The sequence below is a fragment of the Temnothorax nylanderi genome, unplaced genomic scaffold, assembly GCF_030848795.1.
Source record: "Temnothorax nylanderi isolate EJ_2023f unplaced genomic scaffold, tnyl_v1.0 TNYL_tig0185_pilon, whole genome shotgun sequence".
NCBI classification, from domain to species: Eukaryota; Metazoa; Arthropoda; class Insecta; order Hymenoptera; family Formicidae; genus Temnothorax; species Temnothorax nylanderi.
The window spans coordinates 1-16,546 of NW_027249247.1; the positions used below are offsets into that span (position 1 = coordinate 1).

The window sequence follows — 16,546 nt, forward strand, 5'->3', positions numbered from 1 at the left end:
AACCGGCCAGACAAATTCAATTAAGCCGCGAGTTTCGTTAACAACTAACAAACGCCGAACGTTCTTGACTAACGCGATTACGTCCAAGTCCAATTTGTCACCAAGAAGCCGTGGCGGAAACGGCGGCCAACTTCTGTCCTCGTACGGAGAAGAATACGGACTGAATTTCGAATGAACGAACAAACGATGGACGGCGGACGGACGGACGAGCGAACGAACGAACGGACAGACGAACTGGGTCACAACACCCCAGTCGCCGCGCGGCGAAGTTTCGAGTCTCACTGGTCCCTACCCAGGTAGAACATAGAAGTCATAATGATATCATTAGGATATCATCATGACTTTTATTTCTCTCTTAAAAGTCACTGATAAAAAATGACGCAAAAATGATATAAAAATGAAAAAGAATCGTACGCTATATTATAGATAAAGCGTCCTTTGGTTCCCAAAATATTCTGTTGCTTTAATATATCGTTGAAATAATGTAGACAGTAGAAAATACAATTGTAAATGGTAATTAATATATGTGACTTTGTTATGACCGATTCTTGAGAACTAGCCACATTGGTTCTTAACCTATATATAGCGCTATATAGGCTGCGTTCGGTTGGGCGCTCACGCGCTGTAAGCATCATTCTATCTTTCGTTGCACATCGAATATCAAACGAAGATAGAGCGATGCTTACAGCGCGTGAGCGTCCAAACCGAACGCAGCCAATAGACAAAAGAAGTCTCGAGAAGAAGAGACTTCCCGGCACTTCCCGCGTTCCCGCTATTTTCGCAATTATTCCGCGTGGATCGGTGGATTTTCCAAGTGCGTTTAGCAGATTTTCGATGAGAGAGGCTATAGTGTGTACAAGGTTAAGATCTGCGCACATGAAGAAATAAGAATAAATATTAAATGAATAAAGGAATTATATATATATAGAGTTTTAGAATCAGTCTTCTCAATAGCACTAGAGATAAATAACAGGTTAGGTTGTATCTGTATGATATCTTATTTCTATTCATTGTGCGCTACGTTTATCTCATCTCTATTCCTAATTTTTATTTTAATATTTAACATTTATCCCTGTTTCTCTATTGTGTGCAGAGAGCTAATTAAAGAGTTATATTGAGAATCCACTTCGAATGGTCGTGAGGAAACACACTGAGATTGTAGCTGTAGAGAGCTGTACAGATTTCGTGATCGTGAAATTCACTTTTATTAAATTGTCATCAGATTACATGAAAATATATCATGCCAGGCAATAGAAGGTATAAAGCTTTAAAACTTGTTTTATTATTTTTCCACACACACACACACACACACACACACACACACAACACACACACACACACACACACACCACACACATACACGCACGCACGCACGCACACACACACACATATGTTCAGGATGATTCGAGTATAACCCTATTGTCGCGTACAGATAGATTTTTTTATGATAAAGGAAAGTTTTGATTTTAATATTTTTTACATTTAAAACAGTTATATATTTTTTTTTCCAGCGGTTATAGAAAAGCAGACTACTTCTAAGTTTTTAAATACATTACCATATCGGAAAGAATCACAGTTCTCTGAAATTACCTCTGCTCTCATGAAAGATAAAGGTATATATGTATATATATATATATATATATATATATATATATATATATATATATATATATAACAGTGTAGAATAGTATTTATTTTTCTCAATCATTAATAAGTGCTGTTTTGTGAAGAATTCATTTCTTATCTCTTCAGTTCTAAATGTTCTATCTGAAGTTGTTAATCAAACTTCTAGAACTAAAATTTTATTTACAAAAGCTACAGTTTTTAGGTCCAGCTCAAATTATTAGTATCTTTGTATTGTATTGTTTACTTTATTTTTTTAGTTAACATACTTCACGATTGAAAATAATATATATAGTTAGTTACTTCTAATGCATCTTGTTTTATCAATTATTGTTTCTTATTGTTTATTGTTAAAGCACATGAAGATACATCTTTGAATGCTTCATTACCTTTGAAAAGAAATCACCATCAAGTGAACATCCTCTGCAACAACGGTTTCCTCCAATGATACAGTTAAGACTACTGCTTTATCTCCTAAGATTGTGACACTTGGATCAGTCCACATCATAAATGTAAGGTTATTTTATTTTTATTTTTGACTATAACTTTTCTATTAAGTTTATATTAATTTCATTATCGTATGTCTATTTATATTGACATTTGTTGCTGATTTATATTTCAGCATTGTCATCTTTAATGAAAAATGTTGGTATGCACTCAGGTAAGTTATATTGCTTTTCTATTATTGAAATAAATTGTATTTTCCTTCCATTGATGAATAATTAACATATTTAAATGTATCTTACTTATATTTCTTTTCACTTCTTGTTTTTGCTTGACTTTGACATAATTATTATTGTTATAATTTACTTTTAGATCACCAGTGTTGCTGCTGTCCTGCAGAACTTTAGCGGACAGGCAAGAAGAACTAATGGCAAAACAGACAACGTTTATTGTGATGCTTAACAGAATATATCGTAAATTAGCTCCAGAAGAGGAAAAAGGGTCATTAAGCCAAAAAAATCTTCCTACACTGCCCTTAAATAATGAAGACTCATTTTTAGAAATTCAAACATTCTTGATGTCTGATGATAATTTTTATCCTGTAGTAAGTATACTTGCATCACTCATATAAATATAAAATAAATTTCTCTGGGCATTATATTTAAATTAAATTTCTCTACGCTTGTTGTTGATTATGGATGCAATTCACTTGACACTACAATGTTTCAAAAGCATCTTTGATTGGCCAATTGTAAAGTTTTTTATTCTGATTGGTCAATCAAATGCTTCGAAGCATTGTAACATCAAGTGGATCGCATCTCATAATGAAGAGAAATTTTATTACATATATAGTAATTAGTTATACATAAACTTAAATTTTCCTTTTTTCAGGTGGATTATTTGTGAAATTAATGAAGATTGATTCACAACTGATGAATATACAGCTGTTGGTCGTTTATTACCAAAAATAATATCAAATTCTTTGGCTCGAATGATGAATTTTTCAGGGTCAGGTGATAAACTTAAATTCGAAAATACAAAACTTCATGAAGCAATCAGTTGTAAGTTAAAATTTGCGTAAAATTTATTCATAATTATATTATTGTTTTGAACAATGCATAAACTTTTTTGTTTTATTTTTTATTTTAGGTGCTGTTTTGAATGCTTTCCCTCAGAGCAATTTAACAAAAATGGAAAAGAAAATATCGCGATGGTTGTACACAAGTAATCAACGAAAAGTTAATTAATATATTTTTCTGCTTTATATATATATTTTTAATAATTGAATATTAATTGTAGGGGTAAAAGTCAGTGGTGTAAGTCAAATTTTTAAAAATATTTACTCGTGTGCATAGATGCAAATTATATATTGTATAGATTGTATCTATGCGCACGAGTCAATATTTTAAAAATTTGACTTTAACCCCTCCAATTGATAAGTAGTATAAGAGAATATTTTCTAAAAAATTAAGTTCGTTTTTGTTTTCAATAATTTACGGTTCATTATATTATGACTTTTTTGTGATACTATTTTGTGATAATAAGTATTGACTTATGTATTGATAAAAAGAATGTTTTCGTTAATATAATTTTTAAGATGCAATTATATCTATAGATAGTGGCCTAGTTTACACCGATCACTTGATACGGGTATTAAATAACTAGTGAATTAGTTTGATTATTGGTTGATCAGCTTAAATATACTATTGATACGCGTATCAAGAGATCGGTGCCAACTAGGCCAGTGTAGCCTAGTTGGCTATGTCCTAAAAAGTAAAGTTCCTTTTGTTTTTTCATAATTTGTAGTTTATTAATATAAGACTATTTTTTGTGATACTGTTTTGTGATACAGTAGTATTTACTTACGTATATTGATAAGAATTTTCTTTTGTGCAATTTTTAAGATGCAATTATATATCTATAACGTATAATATCCAATTTTATGCTTTTTTTTACCTTTTTGACATCTTTTACAAATAAATTATGTACATTTCAGATAATATGAATGGCCACATTCAGGAGAACGTTTATTTTGCATCTGTTTTGGAAGTTTTCTTTGCTAAGATTAGATTATACTTTTAGATTTAAAGAAATAGTTTTATCTTAGCGAAGAAAACTTTCAACAGTTGCAAAATAAATGTTTTACTGAATGCAGTCAATCACGATAACACAAAATGATGTCAAGAGGAATAGAAAATGATTACAAAAACTCACTTTTTAATCATGATTTGATCATTTTCTCATCATTTTGACATCATTTAGACGTCATTTTGATGTAATCGTGATTTAAAAAATCACTAAAAAATCATTGCTATATCAAGAATTCATCACAAAATCATCATAAAAGTGTATCGATTGACGTCATGATGATTTTTCCTAAATGACTCCTACTTGATGTCATCATGATCTTATTATGATTTTGTGTTCTACCTGGGTACTGCCCTATATAGCTATCGGATACCGTATTGTTATCAAGCTGAATGGCTGACAAATTTACGCCGACGAATTCTCGAAACGCGGGGTTCACGCGACGTCGAATGAAACGCGTCCGTTCTCCTCGCACATTACACCTCGTGTATTGTAATGTTGCAGATATGAAAAGCATATGTAAAAGAGCTTGCTCCGGGTAAAGAACGGAGGCAGAAAAGCGAAGCGACTTCGCTGTCCTCGGTATCTATTTTGATATCCAGCCTTAATATATATAATATATCTGTTACGGGCAATTTGATTAATTCGGTCATTATGCATAATGGCCGGGCAATATGCATAATTCCCGCTTCTTTCGGGACATTTGAATAATAAAAGCCAAAATGTTCAAATTAATCAAACTGACCGGTCATTATGCATAATGCCCACAGACAAGTGGGAAATGTGATTAACATATTAAAATATCTTTCTAAAAAGAATGGCAGTCTGTCTATAATTTCAACTTTCGGTAAATGTCTACAATTAGGGCCCCAACGAGAAATCAATTGAAAAGAGGTAAATTCTATGTATTTTTGCCCCTCGAATCCAAAACTGTTGATAAAATTTGGGGGTTGCTAGAATTTGTTAAGATATCGTTAAGAAAATAAGAAAAAAACACTAAACTCGGATATTTGGTTTTTTTATTTATCAAATACGGATTAATTATTACTTATTGTCGGTTGTATTCTCTTTCGGTGGAAAAAATTTTCTGATGACTTTGAAAAAAGCAACTATTCTGTCGCTAAACTTGTACATAGGTTAGTGACGCGCTTTAAACAGTTAAATACTTTTAAAGCGCGTCATCTAACCTATGTAGGTTATACCTTTGTTGGCAACATTGTCGCTGTCGCTATCGCTATCGCTATCGTCTATTGTGCAAGGGGCTTAAGATTGCCGGGAAAATTAACTCAAATAAGATGATTTATCAAAATGACCATTTAGCATTGGGAAATATGCATAATGACCGGGCAATTTGATTAATTCTTCTCTATTAATCATTTTGACCGAACAAATTGGGAATTATGCATATTGCCCGGCCATTATGCATAATGCCCAATTTATCAAATTGCCCGTAACATATCTACGTTTTTATAAAAGTTATATAGTAAATTTGAAAATTTGTTATTATTCATTACAAGAGAATCAGTTTTTTAAATCTATTTATCAAGATAATTGATAATGAATTTAATGAATTTAACGACTGCACTGCAGAATCGCATTATTATTTATTATATATACACCAACAATTTTTTTTGTTATAAAAAATAGAGACTGTAACTCTTAATGACAGTTTCTTTATCGTTATATTGTTGTTGCGCAGCTTTTTTACTATATACATACTTGCGCAACGACAATATAACAATAACGAAACTCATTAAGAGTTACAGACTAGAGCTCTTCTACACGAAAAGAACGGTTTTTTGCTAAAGTACCTAAAAATTTAGTTAGATACAGATCTGAAAATAATTTTTTTGCACCATTAAAATAATTATGTAGAACACTCAAACTAATTGCTGAAATGTTAAACATTTTTTTACAGCATTATCATCATATTATACTTCAGCGACCTACTATAATTATTTTGATGTGCAACAAAATTATTTTTAAATCTACCTATATCTATAGCTAAATTTTTAGATACTTCAGCACAATCGTTCTTTCCGTGTATATGGCCACATATAGACACACTGTATGTATGTTACATAATATCGTATTTTAGACTTAGGCCGGTATTTATAGTTTGATCTTAATTATATTCAAGATTGTCTCTCGAGATGCATTCCGTTGGTTGGATGGAGTCTTAAGATCGGATTATGAGTATCGTCCTAGTTTTATTTGTACCGTTTAGTACCTTACAGTAAGCTGATCGAGTCTCAGCTCTTTAATATATTATATTTATGACTTATTAGTAGATAAACCTTATATTTTATAGATAAATTATAATATGTAAAGAATATTTTAAAACTAATAGTTTACTAATTATGCCACAATTTTTTATTATTATTATTAAACAAAACAAATAGTGGTAAGTATTGGGATCAGGCCTACTGTACTGGGGTACAGTTGGAATTATTTTTTTCATTATACACGAATACATTTTTTTTCATTATACGCCAAAATCCATAATATATACATGAACTGTCATCTAGCAGTACACGCTAAAGTAGTACCCGACAATTACGTACCACAAATAAAAGTGAATTCTGTAAAAAAATCTTCTGCCGGTAAGGCAAGTTTCCCGCCTTTTTATTAACAAAATATTACTTTAGATGGCAGTCGCATCGAGCTTGCAGACTCACTCTACTAACTCCACTTTCTGTGTAAGGTCGCGTCGAGTCGAGGACCGTGGACGGAACAAAGATGAAATATCGGGCGTCCGTTTGAGGTTAGACAAAGGGTGTCGCGGGTCGCTTTCGCACTCGTGCGTTTTCAATCGCAAAGGGAAGAAAAGAGACTAATTAATCGTGCATGCGACGTGACCACCAGCCGCCATCATGAGTAAGATGTATTCGACGGCGAACCTGTCCGACAAGGAACTGAAGGAACAGGGAAACCGTCTCTTCGATCTACACAAATACGAGGACGCGGCCAGTTGCTACACGAAGGCGATCGTAAGTGCTAATGACATTCCTAGCGCGCGCTCAATATCGCACGATCGTGAATCGTGATTCTGAATTGTGGCGCGCCTTTATGCGCCTACTCGCTCGCTACAGTTGTTGTTGCAGCAAAATATTTTTTGTTTTGAATCACGAATCACGTAGCACGCGTGATGATAACGGCTCGACGGTACCCCTAGCGTCCGACGTTCGAACTAGAATTCGGCGAAAGTGAGGGAGATTTAAATCCGTCGCGCGTTCGCGAATGAAGAAGAAAGCAATTTTGCTCTATGAAGACGATTCTCTTTTCTTGATTATGGATAAAAAAATATTTTTAAAAATTAAATAATAAATGTATTGTTAATATTTTTTTGTTTATTTTATCTCAGATGAAGAATCCAGGCCAAGCGTTATATTACACAAATCGGGCGCTGTGCCATTTAAAGTTGAAACGATGGGAATCCGTGTGCAAGGACTGCAGATGGGCCTTAGATATAGATCCCTGTTTGATGAAGGGTCACTTCTTCCTGGGACTCGCCCTACTGGAATTGGAGCTCTTCGACGAAGCCGTCAAGTATCTGCAAAGAGGTAAATACTAAATATAGCGAGACATACTTGCATTATCTTGCTACTTTCCCAAGTATAAAGCAGATTCGTAATACACTTATCTGAAACAACGTAGCTGTAGACCTGGCGAAGGAGCAGAAGCTGAACTACGGCGACGACATCACTAGCGTATTGCGCCTAGCCAAGAAACGTCGATTCCAAATAAGGGAGGAACAAAGAATTTGCCAGGACATCGAACTGCAGACTTATCTGAATCAGCTGATCGTAGACGACGCGAAACGTAATTTGGCGACTCTGCAAGAACAGGAGACGGCAAAGGATTCGGATGTTGAAACGAGCTCGGCCGAATTTGCCAGGAGAAAAGAGGAGATCGAGGAGAAGAGAGATACCTGTATATCAAGACTCAATGATCTCTTCGCTAAGATCGACGACAGAAGGCGGGTATGTATCTCTTTTTACCTGTTGCTTTTTTTAGAACGATTCTTTGATTTCATAGTCCATGATTCTGTTAATGCAATCTATATGAAGGGTACAGGAGAAAAACGATCAAAGTCCACTTTTTGTCGAAATTGATCTGATCATGCTATCTTGTGGCATTTTCAAAGAACTTTTATCTGTTTTCTTATCTGTTTTGAGCAAAAACAGTTACAATTCATTGGAAATAAGAAATAAGGCTGAAAGATATACCGTGCTGAAGAAAAACAATCATAATCCATGCGCTTGTAGGGAAGAACGATCAGAATCCAACATTACTCTGGATGGACTTACTCCGGATTATCCGTTTTTCCCCTGTATTCTTCATATACAATTCATAATACAATTTTATTAATCCTATTAATACAAATATATTTTTCGCAGAAAAGAGAGGTACCCGATTACTTGTGCGGCAAGATTAGCTTCGAAATCCTGCAGGAGCCGGTGATTACACCCAGCGGTATCACGTACGAGCGAAAGGACATCGAGGAGCATCTCCAACGGGTCGGTCACTTCGATCCAGTTACGCGCGTGCGTTTGACGCAGGACCAGCTTATCCCGAACTTGGCGATGAAAGAAGTGGTCGACACTTTTCTGCAGGAGAATGAATGGGCCTTGCATTACTGATGCCGATATGCAGCTTACTGCCATAGGTTTAAGTTAAGGTGGTGGCGATTTTCAGCGATGGAAGAAGATGTGAGCTTTTGATGAAGAGATTTAAAGAAAGATACATCCAGAAAAATCTCGTGAGTGTAAAATAGTAGACTGTACATGTAAAGGACTAAGTATAATCTTGTTACCGTGAAATATTTTTACACGCCATATGAGACGTGGAAGCTATTGTTATCGAACGTAAGTATTAGTGAATAGTTAACACTAATAACGATCGTTTTTAAACACAAGTTATATATAATTCCGTAAGTGCTACATATATTATTAATTATATATAGAACTTATTAACTTACCTTTCGTATATCAGCAATTTTCTGGTTTGTAAAGATGAAATTTTCGTAAGTTGCGTTCAATAAAAACATGAAATCGAAATTTTAAAGAGTTGAACAAAAGCTCAAGAGTTTACTGAAAGTTCCAACACACACAGTGGCTCAAAGAAAAACATAGGATAATAAGCGCTATGTAGGATCTGTAATTCTTGTTTTACCATAAATAATAAACTATTTATTTTGCCACCAAAATCTCGCGTTTTAAATATTGCATGTTGGAAGAAATTTTGATTTCTCAAATATCACTAGTGAAAAGAAATCTGAATCCACTCAAGGTATTTATTTTAACATTCAACTGACAACAATATATTCATGTATGTATATATCTATATATATATATGTACAGTTTTACGTATACGCAATATTGTATATGTATCGCAATCGTCGCAATTATATGTAATAATAATTACTACCGTCCGCTGTCGGTGTATTGTTTTAAGTTATTGCGCAAGCTACATCGACAATATACGGTTAACAAAAATGCGATAGGATAGATCACTCTCTTTGTAGTTCCAACAATAATAGCAGCGCGATAATGAACTGCTGCAATATTTTCCCTCTTTTTTAAATATTTTTTTTAGCCTTACCCTCTTAACAAAATTAAATTCGAGAGATTGTCGATTGTGTTTTAAAACATTAGAATTTAAAGATGTCAAATGGAAGATAAGTTCAGTCAAGAAATATGTAGTATTCACTAAAGAACAAAAGAAGATCGTCGTCAATTCATATAAATAATATCAAAATTTTTAAGAGCACGTTATAAAACGCATCTGACCTCTAAAGGAGTCTTCTTTTTTTTTTTAGGAAGATCGAGCGAGTATAAGATAAAAAACTAGTATGTGCATTGTAACAAATGATATGATATCAAGATATGATTCATCTTTCGTCGTTAATTAAACGATGACGATTTTCGTCATTGCTTAATTGAGGACTCCTATTGTTTATTATTTAAGTAGTCGCTTAACGATTGCTAATGCAGTTATCTTTCTGCTTACTTTTGCTAATAGATAACTCGAAGAAACGAAATCCTACTTATTGTCCGCGTTAATTTGTACGTTTTAGGCGAATACTCCACAACCGAGTAGTCATTAATTCATTAACTCTTTGCACTAGAATATCTTGTTTGAACGTGGATCTAGAAAATCTTGTTAGTCTTCTTTGTGACTTCGGTAACGTGAGAAACTTGTGTATCTATGTTCCTATACATTGCTATGAGAAAACCAATCTATATATAATCATATAACTGAATATATACTATATATGTATATATAACTAGATGTAATAGTTTCCTGTATAAAATAATGCAATCAATATCTCTTTTTTAACACGATTAACACAGAAAAATGTTCAGAGTGCAAAGAGTGAAGTTTAAAATATCACTGGAAGATATCAGGCCGTTTGAGTATTGTCGCAAAGGAATGCGAGCAGGAAGATTCCGTGGAATATTCGGAAACATCTTTAATGTTCAATTCCGACCTGGATTTTAACTCATTCCTTTAATCAAATACGACGATGCGTATATTTATATGTATATATATATATTTTTTTAAATAATATATTCCACATCAGGTCGAATTTGAACATGCGCAACGGGATGAAAATCAGAATAATTGACCTACGTGAAACTAATTAGTTGATTAATCTATGGCCGGGACGATGATAATATCTCTTAACCTGAAGAAACCAATTCTATCGGTCGAATTAATTGCCTTTCGGCTTTCCAGGCATCCTCGAGTGCGCGCATCGCATATTGCGCACTGTTAACATTATTGTCAATCAAGCATGATTTATTCCAATTATTATTGTCATCAATTTTATCCTCTTTATTGTCACATTATCAGTCCACGTAATCAATCGTGGATTCTTGGATCCTTAGATCTTTGGCAGAATTTCATATTCTTTCACATATTTATATATCTTGATATACTTAAATTCTTAGATCCTTATAGATCTGTGCTTGTCTTATGCTTTTAAATACCTGAATATCTCCATCTTATTTATTTACTTACTTGCATTCCTGGATTCTTGAGTACTTATGGAATTAGATATTTAGATCCGTTGATTTTCAAAATCCCGAATCTTCAAATATCCATAGAACTAAGGATCCAAGTGCTCTGATCCGAGATCCTACCTATCTAAAACAACGTTTCGGGTATACCCACCCAAGTCCACTGGACGGCTCCTACCGCTAATCTTATTAAATCTGACGTTAATCGCAATTGCTAAAGAGTAAATGTTTCATCGTTAACTTGTATAATAGGCAATTTTCTCCGTGAAAGATTACCTTTTATTTCCGTCCACGCGACGCGCGATTATGTTGTTCGCTCGAAAACTGTGCAGATGGTTAGTCTAGTATTCTTCAGTATCCGCGAAGCTTCGAAAGCCATTTCGCATAGTTAATATCACTTAAGAAACTCAAAATTGCAAACGAGTTATATATGTTAGATGAAGATACATTCACAAATGTTCTCGAAAAAATAAATCTCTTATATCTTTATCGAAAATCCCTTGTCTCGGTACTAGATACTTAAATTCCAAATACTATTCTTTAATCAGAGAATCTTAAAAGAGAATCTTTGAGGAAAAATGTGAATTTGATAGTTAACAATTGTTAAAGTTGATTGAAAAAAAAAAATAAAAATAAAATTAATGTCTTTCACGAATGTATCTCCGTCTTTGCATTATGAAGAAACGGCCCCTACCGCCCAAGCTTACGTTAATTGACACAATAGACAAGATCCTACCGCGCGGATGCGCTAACTACAAATCGACCAGATTCACCAAAGGATTGCAGCCACTTTCGACCAAACAGCAGCAGTCGAAAATGATCGTCACAGGATGAAATGGAACGTTTCTCGAGGCAAGATCATCCACGGAAACGCGCGTCGCGATCGAGATTGATCCTAGGTGAGGTCCTCGTCCTCGTCATCACTGGGGCCGCCCGTAGGACAGCACAATCCTTCGGAACCGTCACTCCTGATGCAAAACAGCAATGTCTCAGCCACTGTCACTTCGTGCGGCATGATTCCGTGGAATTCTTTCAAATCCGCCGCGGGAAACCAGGCCTTTTCGTTGTCATCAATGATAAAAATTCCAAAGTATCTGAAAAACATCGTTGAGAATTGATATAAAATGCACGTAAAGTAAAATACAGTATTGATTAGTATTAATATTATAATTAATATTAAGAGACTAATGCCAACCTGCAAATAGCGACTGCGGGTATCCATAGAACAGAAGTAAGAATGAGAATGGCTATAAGGACTAGAGCCCAAACGGGCCAGTCGTGTCTTTCTGTAACACCTTTACTCGCTACCCAGGCCGGATAACCGGTTCCTTCGAAAAATATCTCGACGAAGGACGCGACCAGAATACTCAACATCGCCAATGGACTGAGGTACTTCCAACATATTAACCAATAGAGGCCAGGTCGATTACCAGTCATCAGTTCGATGTCGTCAGCGAATCTGGAAGTGTCGCAACACGCCGATATACACATCTCCGATCCAAAATCCTGAAGCTCCTTCTGTGCTCACCTTTTCAAACCATAGACATAAGACACTCCTATACATTCGAAGAGCGCGATTATGAGCAGTGGGAAGTTTCCGCTGAAATTGTCGAACAGCACGAAGACGTAACTGCCAGCTCCATGAGCGAAGGCCATAGAGATAATGCAGCATACCAAACAAATCACACCTGCGCACAAAATCGAAATTATGATCCATAACTTTTTTCACTATTCCTTTTACTACTGCAAGAAGTACCCGTCAGAATCTCCTTTCTCAAATTCGGGAAGAGCTTCATATCGACGATGCTGGTGACGACACCTTCCAAAGTACCAAACTGGGAATCGATTCCCAACGTGAACAGCATCAGGAAGAACAATACCGACCAGAATTGAGCACCAGGAAACTGATTGATCGCCTCGGTGAAGATGATAAATGCCAAGCCTGTGCCCGCTGCCGACTGTAATCATTATGATTAACGTTATTCATGATTTACGTAAGCTTCAAGTCACTTTCATACTCACGTTATCCAACTCCTTCTCCAAGTCGCACACAGGCAGTTCCGGCATTATCAAATTGTCCAGCGATCCGTTGCCATTCGTGATATTCAGCAGCGTGCCAGCAATCGGAATATCTTCGGGTATTTTATCGGCTTGGCCGAATATACTGATCAACGTGCTATTCTTTTCTGCTAAGCATTGTTCGTAAACCATGGTAGCCTTGAACCCTGTTCAAACGGGATCAGAAACATAGGAATCAGAAATTTCGGAAAAAAAATCACACGTACCTATGATTGAGAAGACGACGATTCCCGCGAACATGGACGTGAAGCAATTCGTCAGGCTGACCATGATGGCGTCGCGGTAACAGTTATTGTTCACCGGATTGTACGAAGAGAATGCTATTAGACCGCCGAAAGCTAGGCCTAGGGAGAAGAAGATTTGCGTTCCAGCCTCCAGCCAGACTACAGGATCGGTCAACGTCCACCACTGAAACGCAAAAGCGAATCAGATACTTATTTGAACTTTTCTAAGCGTTTCTTTGTTTATTAATAACTCTGATGTAGAAAGAAAATTGTGAGAACGCACTTTTGGCGTGAAGAGATGCCGCAGACCGTCCGACATACCAGGCAACGTCACACCTCGGAAGAAGAAAATGATTAGGACGATATACGGAAACGTGGCGGTCACGTATACGACCTAAAGAAGTCAGAATGATTATTTGAAGGATTGATAACTAATTTCGGCTATGATAGTCTCCCATACCTTGCCTGAGGATGCGATCCCCTTAATCATGCACATGTAGACGAGGATCCAGGCGATAATTAGCGCCAGAGCGATTTTCCAATTAAACACTTCCGGTGTATTGATGTCCTTGGATATCATCAGGGTGGTTCGATACCAGAAATATTGCGTAGGACTGCTGACCTGTTGACCGAGCCTCGCGTTATAAACGAAGGCGAACTTAATGCGCGCGCGCGCATGCACATATGCGATGAAATAATTCATATTGTATTGTAATTAAATTTCGGCGTTACCAAACACTCAGGTTCAGGCGCGTAAGATCCATTTCGAAAGTACTTATTGGGACACTCCGCCCAAGGTAGCTGCGATTGGAAACTCTGTGAACAGATTTAGTTTTCCGTGAGTGATCCGCGCGATTTGTCAATGAATGAAATTAAGACAGATCATTACCTGAACGAAATAAAATAGGCACCAGGCGATAATTGTATTATAGTAAAGAGCCACGTTGAAGGAGACTACGGCGCTACTGATTCCGATACCGCTCATATACGGGGATACCTTTTGAGAAAGAGATACAATAGAAAACTCATTTTCAAGTATTCGCTTCAATCTTTTCATAAATAATAGACTCTATATTCTACTCACCTGATTCCACACTCCGATAGCGCCCTTTCTCAGTCTCTGGCCGATGGCCAATTCCAGATAAAATATAGGAATACCCTCAATGGCCAACATCACAAAATAAGGGATTAGAAAAGCGCCTACGAACATTAGAAACATTAGATTGTGCTTACAATTTTTTTTAAATTCTAAGCACTCTGAATGAAGCAAACGCACCTCCGCCGTTCTTCTGTGCCAAATAGGGGAACCGCCATACGTTTCCAAGGCCCACCGCGTATCCTACGGTCGCCAGGAGAAATGTGAGCTTGCTGTCCCAATTTTCACGCTCATCTTCGCCCGCTTCCGGTCGGAAAGTCGCCTTGCCGTCATTGTTGCCGGGGCCATTTCCTATTTTGCCCTATGGATTTGCGGATTTTCATTAAAATTCATTCAACGTGATTTGCAGGGGTAAACATAAATTGACATGTACCTTGTTAGGACTGGTATCTTCAAAGGCCGCATTAGTGGCCCCGTAATTGGCAGTGGCGACGTTCTTTCGATTATCCACCATTAATCTACCACGCATCTCTTTCATCTCAAGCTTATCGATGCTTTTTTGGGGCTTTAAGTCGCGGGAGCTTTGCCGGCGAACGAGATGAGCCGTGTTCGCCATTTCTTCTCGTTTTAGTCTTTTTCAAATTCAATTTTCATTAAACGAAAAGGTCTAAGTGCTTCATCCTACCAAGAAAAGAATTGAAATAATTACTTGAAGAGATACAAGTGAATGCTAAGCAAAATGACTAACAAAAATTGTTTATGAAAGAAGTTACAAATTTTCCTAGGAATGTAATAAATAGATATTTGCGATAATATAAATTAATGTCAAATTAGTGTAATATATTATTAACGTATCTATATGTTATAAATAACTATAGAGAGAAAGAGAAGTTTATACTAAGATTAAACAATTATGGTGTGTCAGTAATGCGCTATTTTTAGTCATCGCAACACATGTTCACGCGAATTTAGTTCGTTGTTTAATTAGTCAAATTTAATTCTCTCGTACGGAAATTGTCCATATGTGCATGCGACATTCTCATGGGTTCAACTTATATTGATATGTATGTATATATATTTATATATATGTATATACATATATAAAATATATATATATTCTCTCACACAGGTGTCGATCACAATCGAGCGCACATATACTTCCAAATTACACACGTGCCTACGTAAACTTGCGTATATACCCCTTGTACGCGGAAAAATCGAATAAAAACCTCACTGGAAATTGATTTTTGCTTTGACGTAAGTGCATGTCTCAGCGCGCGTGCACAGACGCAAGTTTTATTAACATTTCTACGCACATCTGTGAGAGGGAAGAAAATATGCAATTTTAATAAAATAAATATATATGTATATGTAGCCTCTCGATACATATGTAAAAACACCCTTGTCTTCCACTTCGTCGTACGTATTAACGATTGACACAGAAAACCCGGATTCCTTCCCTCGCGTAAGTATCTCGAGACAGCTTTATTCGGATGCACGTATACGTTCTGTCATGAGAAGGAAACGTCCGTGGAATCGTCCACGATCGTTTGCGTATTTCGACATGAGTAGAAACGCCGAGAAAGCGGAATTCTTACCCACCTGCCGGGAACCAAAGGGGGAAACGCGCGAGGACCTTGTCCGCGGTCGAGGAGCGGTTCGCCACTGGTGACACCCCCGTGTGCGCTGGTGATGGTAACTTTTGAAACCACGGATATATCCAAGAGAATCAATAGCTGGCGCCGGCGCCTCGACGCCTCTCTCTCTCTCTCACCCGCGACTCTCTCTCGGGGGTCTCGGGGAACGCGAAACCGCGTGCGAGTCCTCCGAGAAGAAGACACCGGGGGTAGGGAGAGAGCGAAAGACAGGTCATGATTTATCGTTACCCTGGAACTTAACGCGTAAATCGCAACATTGTATACACACGAAATATATATATATATATATATATATTTAAATTTTTATAT

At 36.3% G+C, this 16,546-nt stretch overlaps 2 protein-coding genes and 1 long non-coding RNA gene across 3 annotated transcripts; 2 read left to right on the plus strand and 1 right to left on the minus strand.

Annotated features, from left to right (window-relative positions):
* The first annotated feature begins 2,977 nt into the window (after nt 1–2,977).
* LOC139778488 (uncharacterized) lies at nt 2,978–3,335 on the plus strand. Its single transcript, XR_011719573.1, has 2 exons — nt 2,978–3,128; nt 3,217–3,335. It is a non-coding gene; the product is annotated as an uncharacterized lncRNA (long non-coding RNA).
* A 3,501-nt stretch (nt 3,336–6,836) lies between these two features.
* Nucleotides 6,837–9,364, plus strand: LOC139778497 (E3 ubiquitin-protein ligase CHIP-like). The gene is made up of 4 exons (XM_071716434.1): nt 6,837–7,145; nt 7,520–7,718; nt 7,813–8,138; nt 8,556–9,364. The coding sequence occupies exons 1-4, from the start codon at nt 7,029–7,031 to the stop codon at nt 8,796–8,798; spliced, it is 885 nt and encodes a 294-aa protein (XP_071572535.1). The 5' UTR covers nt 6,837–7,028; the 3' UTR covers nt 8,799–9,364.
* Nucleotides 9,365–9,437: 73 nt separating this feature from the next.
* On the minus strand, nt 9,438–16,467 carry LOC139778494 (sodium-dependent neutral amino acid transporter B(0)AT3). The gene is made up of 14 exons (XM_071716424.1): nt 16,182–16,467; nt 15,013–15,260; nt 14,760–14,940; nt 14,568–14,683; nt 14,373–14,480; nt 14,216–14,299; nt 13,944–14,105; nt 13,767–13,877; nt 13,466–13,667; nt 13,203–13,405; nt 12,937–13,138; nt 12,709–12,868; nt 12,376–12,639; nt 9,438–12,274 (listed from the first exon to the last, which is right to left on the minus strand). Exons 2-14 carry the CDS (start codon nt 15,193–15,195, stop codon nt 12,076–12,078), a joined length of 2,175 nt encoding a protein of 724 aa, XP_071572525.1. The 5' UTR covers nt 15,196–15,260; nt 16,182–16,467; the 3' UTR covers nt 9,438–12,075.
* Between the last annotated feature and the right edge of the window lie 79 nt (nt 16,468–16,546).

What these genes read in the sequence shown, in the direction of transcription:
- LOC139778494 (XM_071716424.1), bottom strand. Translation starts at nt 15,195, where the DNA reads ATGGCGAACACGGCTCATCTCGTTCGCCGGCAAAGCTCCCGCGACTTA. An exon ending in CGTCGTCTTCTCAATCATAG is followed by an intron (nt 13,406 to 13,465) that starts GTACGTGTGATT and finishes CCGTTTGAACAG; the next exon opens with GGTTCAAGGCTACCATGGTT. An exon ending in TGGAGAAGGAGTTGGATAAC is followed by an intron (nt 13,139 to 13,202) that starts GTGAGTATGAAA and finishes TAATGATTACAG; the next exon opens with TCGGCAGCGGGCACAGGCTT.
- LOC139778497 (XM_071716434.1), top strand. Translation starts at nt 7,029, where the DNA reads ATGAGTAAGATGTATTCGACGGCGAACCTGTCCGACAAGGAACTGAAG. An exon ending in GTTGCTACACGAAGGCGATC is followed by an intron (nt 7,146 to 7,519) that starts GTAAGTGCTAAT and finishes ATTTTATCTCAG; the next exon opens with ATGAAGAATCCAGGCCAAGC. An exon ending in CGTCAAGTATCTGCAAAGAG is followed by an intron (nt 7,719 to 7,812) that starts GTAAATACTAAA and finishes GAAACAACGTAG; the next exon opens with CTGTAGACCTGGCGAAGGAG.